The sequence below is a fragment of the Triplophysa rosa genome, linkage group LG15 (assembly GCF_024868665.1).
Source record: "Triplophysa rosa linkage group LG15, Trosa_1v2, whole genome shotgun sequence".
In the NCBI taxonomy this organism is placed as follows: domain Eukaryota; kingdom Metazoa; phylum Chordata; class Actinopteri; order Cypriniformes; family Nemacheilidae; genus Triplophysa; species Triplophysa rosa.
Window position 1 is genome coordinate 2,383,753 of NC_079904.1, and position 18,844 is coordinate 2,402,596.

Consider the following 18,844-nt stretch of genomic DNA (forward strand, 5'->3'; position numbering starts at 1 on the left):
TGTCCCAATCCCCCAAGAACAAAATTTTGTCAGACTATGCAAAGGTAATGTCTTTTAAAACTTTTTACTGGTCCTGATTTAGTCTGAAAATATTATCTTGGAAAAAACTGGACTGTATGGAACTAATTTTCATTATCTGATCTGAGACCAATTGCATTTTCCCTGCTGGTAACACACGGTCTGTGATCCACGTGGGCCCTTTTAAAATTAGGCTTTGAACCTTTATTTAAAATACAGATGTCTACTTCTTATGTAACATAAACATTTACGCAAAAGAGTTTAAAAAATGCCATTCACATGTCATAAACTTTCTGATTGTCAATGCATATGGCTTTTATTACAATGTAATTGATAATTAGAAAATCTGTATAATTTTGTCCATAAATTCAAGCTTTGACTGGTGGAAACAGATTTTGTTGTAAAATGGGAAGACACCACTTTTCTCTAGACAATTTCTCCTATTTTATTTATTTTGCACAATGGAGTAGGGAGAAATTTTGTCAAGTGAATAAATTCTGCAATTACATTTGAGGTCAAGTTGCTACTAAAGTGTTTAAGGGGAGATCCTTAATCAGAAATCAATACAAGGTCGTTAACGCCCTGGAAATAACGTTCTGCATCGATCTCTTTCTTGCGTATGGGGGCTGTGACGTCACTGCGAACCAACCTGGCGGACTTTAGGACCCAGCGGAGTCCTCGCGCTGACGGGCCTCTGCGGCGTCTGAGAGCCCGAGACGGCGGAGCGGAGCAGGCCGGTGCCGGAGAGGGTCAGGACGGGAAGAGACGCGGAGGGAAGACGGGCAGTGCACGACCACCGGAGGGTTCAGGCCCGGGGTTGTATGGCGAAACGGGTAATTCAACCAGATACACGCACACACACATAGCCCCGGTCGTGCCTGTCATTTGCGCGAGATCAGCTGATGTTGAGGATGACGGTGGTGCTGGTGAAGATGGTGAATTTAGATCTGCGCATATGTTCGTTGTCTAAATCAACTCTGTTTACGTTTATATGACATGTTAAATTCGCGTTAGTGCGATGATTGTGTGTGAATGTGAATTAATCGAGCTGAAGTCGGTGTCACCCGGCGTTGATGTCCATCATTATTGAAATATTGATAAATAACGTTTTAACTTTATCCAAGCTTTGTCCGTCAATGTGTTGTCTTACAGAGAGAAATTAGCTTTTTGAATGATTTTGTCTTTATTTTAGCCGTAGGTAGACGTGTTCTGTTTGATATTGAGATTAAATTATCAACGGCCTTTTCATCATTATCTTATCTTATCTTTCATATTTATCATTATTTGTTTGTGTACCATAACCACTGATTTGCATCAATGCTGCCTATTTTGTTTTGTAATTCAACATTTGAGTTCTAATGGTGTGTTGGGTGTATTTTGGGGGGGTTAACGTCTAAACAAACGGAGATCTGTCTGACCTATATTAATGTAATAGGCTTATCATATGACATAATTTATCAAATCATTCACTGTGTAATTGTACAGTAAAGTAGGCTACCATTCACGATTAAATCTGTGTTCTGGGATCAGCACGTCGTGAAAACCACACAACGTCACGTGTCTTGGGTCTCTGGTTGTCTAGTGAACCACAGCAGCTATAACGCTTCTAACCACGCTCGTGTGTCTTCATATAGTCGTCATTTTCCACATTAGGCCTTGTATTCATTTGTAATCTGACCTCAAAGTACCCCGTCTTCCTGTCTCCACTAGTGGTGTGCAAAAGTGATGTCTTTTATTTTCTGGCGCATGAGGTATTTTAAGGTTAGCCTACATTAAAACCGTATAGGCCGAAGCGTTATAATTTCATTAATTTTCACTTCAGAGGTCAGATTTATAAAAAAACGTTCATTTTTAAACGGAAGAAAACGTTTTGCATTTTAAAACCGTTCTCCTGTTTTTTATACATCTCCAACAAATGCTTTGACGCATCAGCTCCAACATGAGAAAAGTCAAGTAGTCAACAAAGCTCTAAACCAAGTTTATTTTGTACTCGTGAATCCTGCTTAATTTAGCCAGTAAAAGTGTTTTCCTGCACATGCAGAGTGACCTTGTGTTTAAGGGTTTCTTTCACATTTATCAGTAGCTTAATGATAAACGACAGAATCATTCATGCTTTTCAGTGGATGAGATTAGATTTAATTCAAATCGGATTCATCTAAAGAAATCATTTATATATTTTCTGAGTGCTTGAGATTTTTGCTATTCTGCTGACGTGTCGAAGTCTTACGCACGATATCATTAAACGAATTATACGATATAAAGTGAAATCCCTTTAATAATAATTTTCCAGAGCGTCACTGAAGTGGCGCATCTCGACGCGCAGAAAGAGAAACTGGCAGAGATTCAAGCGCCCGCCATGTTACGGACACTCTTCCACATTAAACACAAACTGACTGCGGTTTTTGTTTTGCGTGACACAAATCGTGTCTTTTTTTACTGACTGTCGTGAAATCATTAGACTTTCAAGGCATAATTCCCCTGTTAGATAAATCAAGGACGTGTGGAGAAACGTTCAGGTTCCAAATGTCCGAACGCGTCGCGTTGTAGCGGGAACTTATTCATGTATTCTACCGTATAATCATGCAATTGTAATGATGAATATATGTCATGTAATACGGTTGCTGCTGTGTTTGCTTTCACAGGAGAAGGATTTGCTGAAGGATTTGATGGTCAGAAGGTGGATCCGTTTCATCGCCACACAAGTCCATCAACATTTTTGTGTATTTTACTCTTATTTTGTTTTTGTTTTAAATGCATCGATAATAGTTTCATTTGATCATGCCTCTCGATCTGGACTGTGACGCAGAAGCGAAGAAAACTGTAAGAGCGTAACGTTAATTAATCTCTCTCTCTCTCTCTCTCTCTCTCTCTCTCTCTCTCTCTGATTCAAGATTCAAAGAAGCTTTATCGGCATGATAAAACAAATTTTACATTACCAAAGTACAGTAAAATAATGAACTTCATCATACAGATGAAAATAAAATAAAAGTAGAAAGTGTCTATATATACATACATCTCTCTCTCTCTCTCTCTCTCTCTCTCTCTCTCTCTCAATGAGGGTCCGAGCGAAGCACTTTTGATGTGTGTAGTGTAAAAGCGTCAAAACTACAGTATCACGCGCTTGCGCAGTAGATGCCGAACGCAACTAGTGTCAGCAGTTTAATGAAGTGAAATTATTTTCACTATTTATTTATAACTGGCGACAAAATTTTAGATTATATTTATTTATATTTTATATAAATATATTATTAATTATATATTTTAACCCATCCAGAACACCATGGCACAGGCGACGCTTCAGTAAACGCTCTTTAAATGAAGCTCATCATTTCTTATATATACATTTTAAGGTTAAGTGTATTATTTTGTTTGCCTTTTTATTGCTGTAATGCCACACCGTCTGTAGTGTAGGCCTGGATTTAGTAAGATCTGCTCGCATGAACCAACTCACATCTAAAGTCATAAAATCCTGCTAGTGTCAGGTCATCCCTAACTGAAATGGCCTATCTTTGAAATAAATGGTCTAACCACATGGACGATTAGAGAAACTCATTAAAAGCACGAATGAACATTAACCCGGGAAAGGGCAGATAGAAGTTACAGCCCCCCTGACCTTAAGAAATCTCTAGAGATCCGCTGTAGTGTCTTTGAGGTTACGACTGTGTGTGTGAATGCTCTGGTAACTCTGTTTTTCTGCTCGGCTTCTCTTACAGTTGAATGGCCGTATGATAATTCTGTATTTTCATCTGTTGCTAAACTATTTTGAAATTCTGCCAGTGACCTGTAAAGTTCAGTGCCGTGTCTGTGGGCATTCTGAGAGCGGCATGAGTTTGTTTCCTTCGCTTTTTTGTTAGAGAGGAGAGAAGTTTGCTGATTTTATGTTGTTGTCAGAAAGCTGTGTTACGGTTTGTTTACAGGAGTTGACTGTAACCGTTGTGTTTTCAGTAGGGTCTGTTGAACAGGTAAATCAGTTACAAGACCTTCAGCAATCAATTGTGAACTGGGCAGAAGGTGTGTGAGATTGTGAATGTGTGTGTTAATTGTGTTTGCTTTTTATTCCTTTGCTCATTTTGACAGCCTCTGTCAACCCTGATGAAGTTACTTATTTGCTGATATAGTACGGATGACACAGAGAGTTCATTCCTTAATGAAGAAAGTATAAATATGTTAAAGGGACAGTTTACCCAAAAGTCTATCGTCATTTCAAATCTAACTGGCTTCTGCAGAACAAAAAAGAAGATAATTTGAAGAATATTGGTAACCAAACAACATTTCAACCCCACTGACTTTCATTGTAGGGCATAAACAACTGAGACATTTCTCAAAAATATAATTTGTGTCATTTTGAAGCGGGAGGATGAATAAATAATGACACATTGAATATGTCCTTTATGCACAAGAAATCATTTCCTAACAGATCAGCAGGAACTAATGGGATATGTTATGACATTGGACTACAATATAATGAAGCATTAGGACAGTGTCCGGACAGATTTTCTTTAGTCATTTTATCTGTGAGTATGAGTGTGCGTAAATCTACACAGAGATGGAGAGAGAGAGAGAGGTGCTGGACCCAACAGACTCAATACACTAGGGAACCTCCTGTTCTCGGCCCAGTCTGGTTGCTTGGCAACAGCAGTGGCCCAAAATAACCTGCTGATGACAGAAATAGTCTGAAGCATTACTCCGATGTTCTGATAGTATATTATAAAATACAATACTGTATAATGGAATATCATGTTAAAAATGCTTGACAATATTTAACTAACAATGCTATTCGAATGTGTATTCATAGTCTGGTTAATTCAAAACCAAATCTGCTTTGAATGAATTTATTACAACAATATTGGCCTACTGCATTACTAACAAAAACAACATGTAACTTTGTTTCAGTATAGAACATCTTAAAAGTGCCTTATTGCTTATGTAAAATTGCCACTGCATAAAAGAGTATTAAAGGGATTGTTCACCCAAAATGAAAATGATTTCATCATTCATTCACCCTCATGTCATTTCAAATCTGTATGACTTTCTAATGCAGAGCACAAAAGAAGATATAAGTTGGTTAACCAAACAGCATTGGCCCCAATTGACTTCCGTCGTATAGACAAACCACTGAGACGGGTTTTTTTTAAGTGACATGAGGGTGAATAAATGATAACGGAATTTTATTTTTGGTTATCCCTTTAAAGGAACAATACGGGGTTTTTAGGAGGATCTATTGACGGAAATGCAATATAATATACAAAACTATTTCTTCAGGTGTATAAAGACCTTACGTAATGAAGAGTTATGTTTGTAATACCTTAGAATAAGCCGTTTATATCTACATACAGAGCGGGCCTACATACATTGAATTCGCCGCCATGTTTTGTACAGCAGCCCTAAACGGACAAACAACTCTACAACGCGCGTTTCCTCTTCCTCTCCGCCGCGATATCGTGGTGAAACGGATCGCGGGATGATCCGTGATCCGTACGGATCGTACTCTACGGCTCGGAACGCATGTGACCCGCGGATTAACTGAAAGTTTATTCATCATCGAGTAAAAGAGTAAAACGCACTCTCGCTCTCCAGTATCTGGACGAGTACAATATACAAGCGGTTCCAGATACACAATGACGCTCAAAACTGCTCCGTCACACAGCTAATATTACAACAACAACAACATATCTTGGTATGTTAGTATGTTACTCACGTACTGATCCGAATCAAAGCATCCTCCTCGGGAGTGATTTTGAGACGATCTTTCTCTCCGACGTCTCTCTGCTGGAAAGTATGTCCATAGATATCTGTGAGTATATCTGCTAAAAGCCTCAGTACCGCGGGTCCTAACGCGTCTCTGCTGGAAAGACTTTATAATATTAGCGCAGGTCCTAGCTCCTGCATGACTTTTATCCTTCTTTTTCAACTTAAAATCCACAAACCTTTTATTTTATGTAATAAATAAGACATCGCTCTTTCTACACTCTTTCTAATGCCCGCAAAATCTCTTCCCTGCGTCAACATGAGAACGATATCTTTTTGTACTGTGGTGGCCACCGTCGTGTTTGGACTGAACCATTCGTTGCAAATCTATAATACAACGCTAGTGGCCGCTGTAAATCAAAAACTGCGCCTTTAAGCATTAAGACGGATTTAATCATGTGTTGTTGACCAATGGCACTGTACAGGAATTCAATTCAAGTCAAGGTTACAGTACTTTGCTCAATTGAGGCACACAAAATGCTTTTTGGTAGAGTCTCAAATCACGCTGGGATAACAGATCATCGTGTTTTGCACAAACTTGTGGCACAGAAGAGCAACATACCAAAATGGATGATACGAAATTCCTTTTTCAGTTCAGCTTGTGGTTAACTTGATTTTCTTTATTGTAGTCAGATGTTTGCAGCCCACCGTATGTAGTATCTGTCATTATTACTGAAAGGGTTAATTCAGTGCAGAGTATTAGCAGTTCATTGGTCCAGCACATCTCCACACGCTCCACTGACCCACCCAAGGTCTGAATGATGTAACAACGTTACAGTTTATGACTCGTGTGTGTGTGTGTGTGTGTGTGTGTGTGTGTGTGTGTGGGGGGGGGGGGTTACTTAGCTTTAGTCTGGGGACAAATTGGTTAGTTGTGAATATGACAAAATGTGGAGATGTCCTCATTGGAAACAAGCCATATAGTTCTCACCAAAAACTATAAATATAAACCAAAGCTTTTAAATTTCGTTCTACATTTAAGCAAATAATGGAGTCCATGTCACAACTATAACAAAACAGGGGATATATTTAGGGGGGGTGTATAGACGTTTCAAAGCAACAACATAAACAAACGTTACTGCGCATGCACACTTTTGTGGCCCAAACTTAACTTCCAGAACACGTCCGCAATTATTGGGAGTTCCTGTAGATTTTTTTTAAAACAAGCAAAAGAAATACAAAAGTAAATAACATTACCAAGCAGGTTAATAGTATGTCTAGCCAGCATTATTTTGGGTCACCAGTAGAAGAACTGTTACATGGCTGAACTTAAATGCGACAGTTACACGACCCATTCAACAAATTGTTTGTTAAATAAATTAATATGCAGTAATATATTCAACAAATTGTTTACTTAATACAATTATTATACATTTAAAATGTATTTAAATTAATGTTAATATATATTGATCAAGATATAAATAGTTATATTATTAGCCACTAGCCAGACCGATAAACCAACACAGACGGGAAGATAACTTGCGTGCGTCCAATGAAACCATGCATTGTTGAAAATCATGATTGTAGTATGAAAACTATAGCGTCTGCTAGAGGTCACTAAGTCTGCTTGTGTTTTGGTGAACGGTTTGGCCTTTCCGTTTCTCTCGTGGATTTTCGTTTAATATTTAATGACTATTAACATCCAGTCGGGTAGGTTAGTCTCACAACGGTTATAATATGCTCATCATTAGCAGAAAGACTCCCTCGGTGACCCTTGACCCGAGAGAGCTGTTTAAACAACATTTAGCTTTAAAGGTTAAGCCAGAATAGTTTATAAGTGAGAGAGAGAGAGCAGATGCGTTAAAGCTGCACAATGTGTGTGTTGCCGTTTTATGGTTGTGTGTGATAGCAGTAGTGAATAAATAACCTCATTAGACATTGGGATGGTTGCTGGGCAAATGACCTCATTGTCTTGTTCAGTTGAGCAGCATCATGACCTGCTGGAGACAGTTGCTAAGCAGTATTTTCACCTTAGTAACCGCTGTCCTCTAGTCTGATTGGGTCATCAGTGTGTGTGTGTTCCTAAAAAACAGAAGGAATTCTTAAAATACATAGAGATTGTTTATTGTTTATACAGCATGGACAATCTGTGAAAACTGATCTGTTTTGATTTCTATTTAAAGCTAGTCCAAAAACAGTCCTATTACATAGCAGATGTTTATGAAAGTGAGAAACAAAGAATGGATGCTTTTATTTGGTTGTAACGATGTCCTTTTGTAGATTCCAGAGATGGAACAAGAAGTGTGTGACGTCACACAAGAAAAGAAACCGATGGAAACACCGCCACGGAGAGTCGGACGGCCCGCTCGGAAACGCAAAGCACCAGTAGTGAGTACACACACGCGAGCATACACACAAAAAGAAACACACGCTCATAATTGTAGCGAAATTATCGACTTATTCAGTGGACCTCAAATAAAATGATGTCGTTCTATCATGAAAATGACAGCATCTGTTCCCCTTCTACTTTCGTTGTTACTAAACACAACCCAGGACGGCCTTCTTAAAGGGATATTTCACCTAAAAATTCTGTCGTGAATTACTCACTCTCTTGGTGTTTCAAGCCTGTATACATTTCTTTGTTCTATGGAACAGAAAGAAAGATATTTGGAAGAATGTGAGCAACTGACATTTCTGGGCCATCATTGACTACCATAATAGAAAAAATGTAAATGGTAGTCAAAGGTGCCCCAGAACGTTTTGCTTTCCTAAATTCCTCAAAATATCTCATTTTGTTTAACAGAACAAAAAAAATATATACTGTATATATACAATTATTTTTCCTACTATGGCAGTCAGTGATGCCCCAGAAATCTCAGTTGTGTTCAACCGAACAAAGAATTTTATATAGGTTTGGAACAACTTGAGGTTGAGTAAATGATGTCAGAATATTCATTTTTGTACGAACTATCCCTTTAACGTCTCCATTTCTGTTCTACGCGATGAAAAGTCGGAACGGTTCGGAACGCTGCGAGGGCGAGTACTACAAGTCGGCAGAATTTTCACTTGAGGTAAAATGTTCCTTTCATCCCAAAGTGAACACACAGACACAGACGTACGTTACTCATTCCATCAGATCACCAGCGACAGGGACGGTCCCTTTAAAGCGCCACGCTCTCCTGATGTCACCCGTGAGGCGTCTCTACCTGTGACTAAACACTCAACGCTTGCGGCCCCCCACGCAGAGCTGTCAGCGAGAAGGCCGTCTTTACACGAGCTGAATGAGAGGCACAGGAAACGTGCAGTTGCTGCAGTTGTGGATCACATGACCAGACGGAAGTCTGAAGTCAAAGACAAAGGGAGAGGGAGGCAGTGTTAGAGAGAGAGAGAGAGAGAGAGAGAGAGAGAGAGAGAGGCAGGTGGACTCTGGGGAATCGTGTTGCGTTGTCTATGATCATGGTAAGTTGTCTTCAATGTTGTAAACTGTTAAAAATGATGAATCTGTCAGGGTTTCCGTGCAAGAACAGATGCTGAATGTTCATACCGTACCTGTTCTGAGAGGAAGAAAACTGTTGCGATCGGACATAAGTGTGTCCACGCTTGACTAAATTGATGTGTGTAACAATGGGATAGGTTTCTAAAACAGAGATCAGCTGTGTCTACGCATTCATTTCCTAAATGTTTTATATAAAGTTACTAATTCAGCACTATCCCAGAATGCACCTCATGAACTGAATGAGAGAATGTGCAGATGTGTAATCTGGGCAGCATGCTTTGAAGGAGCTCCGATGTATCAGAGTTTGGAATGTGTTTTTTTTGGTTGCTGCATTTTCATATTTACATTTGTGTTATTTCATAGTTTTGATGACTTTACTTTTGTTCTTCAATATGAGAAACCGTAATGATCGGATGAATCAATTGAGTAGTTGTGTCAGAACGTTTGACTGATCTGTAAAGTAGAATATGTGTTCATGTGTTTGATGTGTGTGACTTTGTGAGAGGATTTATTAAACCGTTCTAGATTTAGATTTTGATGTTCTTCTAAGCCTGTGCGCGGTTGCTTTTAAAGAACACAAAAGAGGAAGTTTGGCAGTTCTTGCTCTCTTTTTTTTGCACCAAAAGGTATAAAAAGCATTTCATACGACTCGTGCAGTGTTGTAACACATTTGAACTCACTGAATTTTTTGAAAAACTCAGTCCTAAGCCTTTTAGATCTCATTGGCGCCTATGTAGCATGTTGTCTGAGGCCATGTTGTGTCGGGTTTGCCGTGACTAGGCCTCATTCATAAAACACGAGCAGAATCAATTTTAGTGTGTAAATCGTCTGTAAAAACCAGGTTCACAAAAATTATGCCTTTAGTTTATAGAAGAATGGATTTACGGATGTTATGCAGAAATCTTTAGATTAAAAAAAAAGGTATGCTATAAGATTTGTTGTGTGTCTAACTTTGTGTTTCACTTGAGAAAGAACTGCTTTGAAACACCATGATGTTGAGAAAACAATGATGCTGTGCTGTCACTTCACCCTGAAATAAAACTTCTTCATCATTTATTCACCCTCATGTCATTCACATCCTGTATACGACACTTTCTTCTGTGGAACAGGAATGAAGATATTTTGAGAAATGTCTAAGTGGTTTTGTGTCCATACAATGGATATCAATCAGGGCCATTATTGCTTGGTTATCAACATTCTTCAAAATATCATCTTTGGTGTTCTCAAGAAGAAAGAAAATCATACAGATCCGGAATGACATGAGCGCAAGGAAATGATTAAAGCAGGGATTCTCAACCTTTTTGACTTCAAGGCCCCCCAATGTATTCAATACTATTTAAAGGCCCCCCTCCTGCTCCAAAAACCTCAAAATTACTACCCAATAAAACTAAGAGCTTGAAAAGTGTTTTTTTTCAACATAAGAATGAACAAATAATAAGAAATATCTTGTTTTTTGGTTGTTTTAAAATGTAAAATTAAATTATTAGTCATCCTAGGCCCCCTGGTGGGCCACGGCCCCCCTGTTGACAACCACTGGATTACAGAATTTTCATTTTTGGGTGAACTATCCCTTTAGAGACTTCAGAATCTATTCGCCACAACAAGCTCCATTTAAAAACAACTGTTACTAAATTTAACAGAAAATATATTATGTAATCTTGTATACGAGATTCTTGTTACGTTGCCAGACAGTCATGTTGCAAGACAACAAAAAGTGTCAGACTTGTAAATCTCACAGTCGAAATTTCGGATTTAAAATCTCTGCATGTGATGTCATGTTTAGATCAGTTCTGGGAACAAGTTTTTTGTTTGCGTGCCACCAGTAACACATTTGTTTCAGTGAAAGCGTCAGATAAAAAGACTACAGCAGACGTATAATAAAAACATCACAGGTGCGCTGTTGTCTTCACACAGCTGCTGTCTGGAGACTCACGGGAGTTTATTTAGTAGATGAATGTTAAACACACTCTTGTGGATCACATGTCAGAATTGCTTTAATGTACAGTCGCTCTTGCTGAATGACCTGATCCTGACACGTTTTTGTAGTGAAATGAACGCCCGCCTCCCTAATAGCACACATACATCTTGGAGACGTTTAATTGATATATGCATTTACATCTGCAAGGTATATGTTTTTGGTTGTTTGCTCATCTGCTTTACGTCTATAGACATCTTAAAGAGGCCTGTAAGATTTTTACGATTTAGAATGCATGTAAAACTGCCTTTTCTAACACGTTTATCAGATGTTTTTACACAGCAGATGTATTCCAGACATCTTACAGACGTACCTGTGCTACCTGGGTTTGTCACCTCTTGTGGTGCCGCTGAGAATGCATTCGCATCGTGTCATACATAAATCACATTCTGGTACGTTTCGGTACAAAAAAAACGCATGAAATTGAATTGCGTTGCTCAAAATGTTTGCGTTCATTGCGGAAATGTGGAATATATTACCAGTCATTACCGAAGGGAAAAAACAAACTGTGTGGTGTGTGTTGGCATTGAAACACCTGCAGGCTGTTTAAGGTTTATAGAGTTTCTCACCTGTTGATTAAAGAAAACGCCAGCAGCATAAGAACGTCGTAACCCAACGTCAATCGTGCTAATTAATCCAACAACCGCTAATGTGTGCGACTGCATCGATTCCTACGTATGTGTGTGTTAGTTTGTCATCTATTAACTCGCAGATAGCAGTAAAACTCACGTTCTGAAAAAAGCTAGGATTTTATTGTTCGTCGTAAAGTTAACAGACAGCGTCACACCGTAGGACATCCAGGAGATCACAGCACCCCTTAAACATTTTATTGCGTTTCTGCTTACTTTCTGCATTGATGGATGCTGAAATCCTTGTAATATGCAAATCAGCTCTATTCACGTTATTCATACGTGTTCGTCAATTCGAAATGTCTGAGTTCGAAGAAAATCAGCCCTGCATTTGTAAAGACGGTACAGTCCCTTTCTGCTCAAACACTCATTTCGCTCTTGTTCGCTTTATGACACATACACACTCATTTTAATCTATTCACCATTCAAAGATTCCTTCTACTGATCCTCCCCATCTCTGTTGTCATAGGTGGATAGCTGTGGGCGTGTGGCTGAAGGCGTGGCCTGTATGAAACAGGCGGGGTGTAACGGTGACACAGAGCTGCGGGTTTCGCAGAAAAACCTGGAACGGAATGACTCCTCCCCTGAGTCCACCCATCGGAATGGCGCAGACACGCCCCCTGGACCAGATGAGGACTCCGCCCCTTCCACTCCAAGGAAAAAGCGAGGGCGACGGAAACTTGAACACCCGGAGAGACGTAAGTCACCCATCTATTATTCAATCTGTCCTGGTCACAGTCTAGTTTCTTAAACAACATTTAATAGCGCAGACATTTTATGCTAATTCGAAACTGAGGTTTGTTGCCACCGCAGTATTGAGAGAATTGATCACCGAATATTATTACACCCGCTATTAACTTTAAACCACTAAACCCCAAGCAAATTTCAATCAACTGATCTTTTTTTGGACATTTTGACTTCAAGGCCCCTGCTGTCCACAACAATATTTGAAGGCTCCACCTTCTTAATTTTTACCCAATAAAATATTCTAGAGCTAGATATATTTGCTATATAAGAATATAAATAGAATGTAATCAGGAAATATCTCACTTTTTGCTTATTTTAATGCTTGTTTTGTCTTGTTTTAAATAATTTTTAAGTCATCTTAAGGCTCCTTTGGAAGTGTGTTGAGAAACACCACTTGACAAGAAATCTTGACATGAACCTTTTTTGTCCTTATTTCTTAGTCCTGTATGTGTATTTAGTTTGTTCTTTAAATGATCTTCGTGTTTGTCTTGCAGATATGGAAGACGATGACACCAGCAGTGACACCAGCAGAGGAGAGGTGAGGACCCCAGCAGGCTCTCCACAAACATGCCTGTTTGAGTTAAAGCTCTTTAAAATATATACAGTATTAAAATACATATCTTTTTCACCTTTTAAATTATTTAATACCGTGTTGTCAAAGTTGACGAGCAATTTTTGATACTTTGAGATGTCCTGTAGCTCAGTGGTTAGAGCATGGTGCTAGCGACCCCAAGGTCATGGGTTCGATCCGAGAGATTACATGTACTTTGATACAAATGTATAGTATAATGCAGTGTAAGTCGCTTTGGATAAAAGTGTCTGCCAAATGCGTAAATTTTATTTGCAAAACCCAGGGGTGATTAGTAATAATGATTTATGGCAAAAAATTGAAATCAAGAAATATGGAGATACAAGGTTTCGGAAGGACATATATGAATACCAAATGTTGTGTTTTGTTGTGTAGACCCAAACATCTACCAAACAATTAACATAATTTACTAAACAGGGCAAAATAGCGTAACACTGTGTCTACACCAGACACGGCTCAACGCAACAAGATAAAAGACAATAGAATGTATTAGAACCCATTGTAATTTTAAATGTTGTCCACACTGGATGCAGTGCGACGCGGCACGACAAACCCATTAAAAACAAGCCGTAGTTGTGTCGCATCGGTCACGTCCGGTGTTGACATGGGATAAGAGCGCCAGACATGTTTTCATAAATTGACGAAAATGTCAGTTTTTTTAATTACATTTTTCGTTATCATGCATTCATTTTTATTTTGTTATCGTCTCGTTTTCGTCAGTGAAAACATGTCGTTATAATTTTCGTCATTGTTTCAAAATTAATACTGATTTAAACTATTTAAAGTTAATCATCCTTTATCATATCTACTCCACTTAAATGGTCTGGACAGGAGTTACTAAAGTAAGACTTGGCTACATTTTATTCGTTTATATAACTATACGATGAACACGTGCGTATCCAGATGCGTCGTGCGTGTAAATAATTAATGCTGAATTTGTGTGTTTAGAGATGAATTGTTGTGACATTTGCTGCAGAACATAATGGATTGGGAATTTATAGAAACGTGTGGTATATGGTGCTGTCATGTGGGGTCATAAAGGAAGAATGTGAATGAAATGTTCTACTAAAATGGCTTGCGTTTTTTACGAGTCTCATGAGTCGAGAGTCTAAGTCAAGTCTCCAGTCAGCTGTCCACGAGTCTAAGTCAAGTTGCAAGTCTGTTTTTGTGACTTTTAAGATGGACTCGAGTTTCCATCCCTGAAGAGTGCAATTTAAGAAAAGCGTTGATGGGAATGAAAATTCGGTGGGTGATTTACTAACTTACTTTAAAAAATACAAGCGCAATATCTCATTATCATAATGACCAGTGTTGGGGGTAACGCGTTACAAGTAACGTGCGTTACATAATCAGATTACTTTTTAAAGTAAAGAGTAATGTAACACAGTTACTTTATAAATTTACATATCAATACTCGAGTTACTTTGTTTTTCAAGTAACTCGAGTTACTTTTCAGTCTAATCATTGATTTATATAAACATTTTTTAAACCACAGAAGTGAAATTCTGAATTAAAAGTAGTGTAGAAATGATCGCTCATGCTTGCGCAGAAATAGTCGCTAGTCAAAGATAGGCAGTGCTGCCATGTCTGCTTGCTGCAGTGTTCCGGCTTCGTTTTTGTTAAGCAAATCTGGCAACCGTTGACACAGCGATGGGAGGCCAGAGCTCAGATGCGGAGCTATAGTGTGGCCGCACTCGCCACCATGGACAAAATGCCTGCAAATGCCGGTCATGCTCAATAGATAGCTTTCAGATCATGAAATTAGCACGAGTCACAACAGCAATCAATTGTCCTGCAAATGCCGATCATGTTTTGAAATCAATGGTCTCATGCCTCGTGAATGTAAACATAAGCTGTGTTCGTCTGTTTGTGGCGCTATTTTGTGACAGATCTGCAGATTTAAATGGGCATGGTCACTGTTAGAAGAAGGGTTGGGGAGTGGGCGGAGCAAGGGAGAAAGAGAGGAAACAACTGTCATCTGTTAGTCTCCTCACCAAATACCAGCATATATACAACATAATATGTTAAATGTCATTTTCCCCTATAATAATATTATATAATATTAGTAATATATTATATGTTAGATTAATCATAATTTCGTATAACACTATCAAGTTGTTTTGGCTCAACGAAGTGCTCAGCAATGCAAAGAGGATCTGTCATATCCCTTATATATTACTTTAAAAAAAAAAAAACACCCATATTTGCCGGCCCAAAATCCTCATTTTCCCACACAGTGTTATACGACTGGAAACTCTGCCGACTCTGCCGTCCCAAAAGCTCACCGGCGCCATCTTGTGCAACTAGCCGCGCTGTTAAAACACAATAAATATGGAGAGTGACACCGAAGTTAGCAGTGTCAACAGTAGGCAGAGCTCTGATGAGGTGGAGGACTACTGGTCAGAAAATGTGTTTTTTAAAGAAAATAAAGGTGTGTCATAGGCCATATAGGATTGTTAAATGCATTACAATGTTAAACACTAAAGAACAGCAAAGTCTGGAAAAGCATGAGCATCAGTTAGGTGAGAAAAAGTAACGCAAAAGTACTTTCAGTTACTTTCCACAAAAAGTACCCAAGTACCGTATTTAGTTACTTTTTTATAGAGTAACTCAATATTGTAACAAGTTACTTTTAAAAGTAACTTTCCCCAACACTGATAATGACCAACGTAATCTACCAAGAGCAGCGCATATTAGTGCTGGGTTTAAGACATGCTTTTTTGGGGTGTTTTTTTTGAGTCACAAATACCAGTACTATGGTCAGCGCAAACTTAAATAAATCACGTTGCGTGATTCATTTAAATACTCTCCTCCCATAAAGTTTGACTCTGAAGAGGAAACTCCTACAAATGCATTTGCAATAAGGTCAGTCGCAAAACAGCTGTGTCCACGCCTTTTCAGCGCTAATTTTCAATGCGTGTCTTTAGTAGATAAGGACAGTAGTGTTTTTACGCCACAAGAGGAGTTTGCGCTGCCGCAAACTGTTAGTAAATCTGGCCCTACAAATGCTAAACTAACACAATCCAACAAGATGAAGGTGTGAGCTAACACAATATTAAAAAGTTACCATAGAAAACCTGTAATATTATGTTACAAACGAAATGTTCCATTTCTTCTGGAATATAGGTTCCTGCGGTTTTTACAACCCGATGCTGTACAATATATTGTCATCTTGGAAAAGTTGTTGATTTTTACTGTGAGTGACCACAACAACTGAAATGTTGGCCGTTCCAAGACGGCAGAAGCGCTGATGTCCAAAGTCCACATATCTTTGAGTAAAGCGAAAATACAACACATTTTTCATTAAACGTAATTGCACAATTCACACAGGAAAACTGTGCTTAAAACTGTGAGAGTTGCTGCGATTGCATTTAAACTATCTGGTGACGTAAACCAAGACATCTTTAGATTAGATTACACAGAGATTATCATGTGCGATGAATTAAACTTCTTTTACTATACGCATGAGTCAAGGAGACTCAGATCACAGGAAACAGATTACAAGCACCGAAAACACAAGAACATGTGGATGGAACGTTCCAGACTGCGTGTGTTTTTATGTGTTTATGTGACAGACAAACGTGTAAGACTGTAATACGGTTTCTGTAGGTTGTAGCACGCCACCGGAATGTGTTTACGGGCTGTGTAACATGTTACAGACGTGTCGTTTAAGAACAAAAGAAAAACTGTAGTGGATAAGAGCATCTGCACACTAGAGTTTGAATACATTGATTTACAAAATCTTCTACACAGTACATATTATTTTAAAATATTCAGCTTGTGTTTTATGAATGAATGTATTTGACTTCAGTGGAGCAGATTTACTTTAGAGGTGGGTAAGAAAGTTGTATGTGTGTTGTAGAGCGACGGGGGCCGGCAGAGGGTCCGTCAGGGCTGGGACATCAGTCTGAGGAGACGGCCCATACAGAGAGAGACATTTCAGGCCGGAGACCCTTATCACATCAGTCGCAGAGAGAGAGAGGAGTTGCTCGCCCACTGGAAGAAAGCGAAGGTGAGGGAGAGAGAGAGGGAGAGAATGACGCTATTGCGTGTGTGTGGATGAATACTTGTTCCGGGTCTATCGACAGCATTTGTGACATAATCATTTTGAGTCGTTATTTTTTCCTGTAACATAATTAATCAGCGGCATTGTTTTTCACATGAATATGAAGCTTTTGTCTTCGTTAAAGCACTTGAATTCTTTATACGAGAGAAAATGTTATTTGAGATGTAAAAGTGTGTACATTGTAGACTAGATTATATAGATTATTCTGTTGTTTCTATTGTTTTCGTTTTCCATATCCTGTGCATTATAACACAGTTCTTGTGTTTTCCTGCTTTATATGGTCACGTTTAAAAGTGGTTCTATCACGCCAGATTCATGTTTACACATATGATGATTCAGTTTTGTGGAAATGACTGCTTTTGAAAAAAGGCTCCGTAAGTACTGAAAGATTGTGTGGATTTGTCGAACAATTTTGTCGAAAAGTTAGTATCAGAAACGCTGTGTTGAATGCACATTGTGCTGGTGTGTGACTGTGTTTTTGTCCAGTGAACTGAAAGTGAACATCAGTGGAAAGTTAGGGTGGGGGGTGGCTTTGACTTAAACACTGTCTGCTCGCCTCACAGACGTGTGTGTGTTTTTGTTTTAGTGTGTGCTCGGCCACATTGTGAGGCCCTGTTTCCTGTAGAGGTGTGTGCTGGGTACGTTTGGGTTTCACAGGACAAAAGACAGGCTGAGGTGAAGTCAAGTTTATTTTTGCGATTTTCTTTCTTTGTTTCTGATGATGCTCTCGTGCAAGTTCATTTAATACTTCATGAAAAGACTCGTAAAGCATTTTGAAGGACTCGCTTTAAAGTTAAACTAGATTCGCTTACATATACCACAGTATGCTATACTGTACTGTTATTGTCGGATTAAAGGCCCATTCACACCAAGAATGATAAATATAAAGATAACTATATTAGCGTACGTTCACATCAATGGATGATAACCGTATGTGCTGATTAAACACATTTTAAATGTGCGAGCTCTTTACATTTGGGTTTTGATTGGCTGTCTGTATTTTATCGTTCATGATAAGGAAACAGTTGCTCTGAAAGCGATCACAACTGTTTTATCATTGTTGTTGTGTTGTGGACACAGCTATTCAGATTTTTTGAAAGTTTTTTATAGCAGTATAGTAATTATTATCCACGGTATGAACGGGCTTGAATGAAAAACTTCATTCAAATTGTACATATCTCCTCTTCCGTGTGTGTTTTATGTTTAAATCCTTTCCTCCAAAACTAGCGCACAAAAATGCCAAGAAGTCAGGCCTGGTAATGAATGATGCAAGTTAAATTTCTCAAACCACTTTCCGAGTTTGAAAGGCCAAGTGATTGAATCAGTGTTTTGTGTAAGTATCAGTGTGTGTTTTTCGAGGGGCTCTAGGGCAGGAGGCTTTCAGGGACTGATGTGTCCTTGGCTCACCCAGCGAGGGTTGTCTGTGTTGGGTTGGGCAGCAGGAGGAAACTCCGCCCACTGCTGCAGGCTCTGGATCTCATCAAAATCTGGCAGCCTCTCTGCTTCATGAAGACCTAATTACAAACATGTGTGTGAGAGAGAGAGAGAGGGAGTATAGTGCACATGTTGTGATCTAGCTTATAAATACACTACAAATATAATAGAATTAATTGTAATTGTGTTATTTTTATGCATT

The 18,844-nt window shown here is 38.8% G+C and overlaps 1 protein-coding gene across 1 annotated transcript in view; it reads left to right on the forward strand.

Moving 5' to 3' along the window:
* Positions 1-705: 705 nt before the first annotated feature.
* The window catches only part of dnmt3aa (DNA (cytosine-5-)-methyltransferase 3 alpha a), a 37,403-nt gene continuing 19,264 nt past the window's right edge, over positions 706-18,844 (forward strand). Inside the window, exons 1-6 of the mRNA XM_057353845.1 lie at positions 706-851; positions 2,661-2,738; positions 7,987-8,094; positions 12,276-12,504; positions 13,048-13,091; positions 17,005-17,195. Of these exons, the coding sequence (XP_057209828.1) occupies positions 840-851; positions 2,661-2,738; positions 7,987-8,094; positions 12,276-12,504; positions 13,048-13,091; positions 17,005-17,195 (662 nt within the window). The 5' untranslated portion in view covers positions 706-839. The remainder of the gene's footprint in view (positions 852-2,660; positions 2,739-7,986; positions 8,095-12,275; positions 12,505-13,047; positions 13,092-17,004; positions 17,196-18,844) is intronic.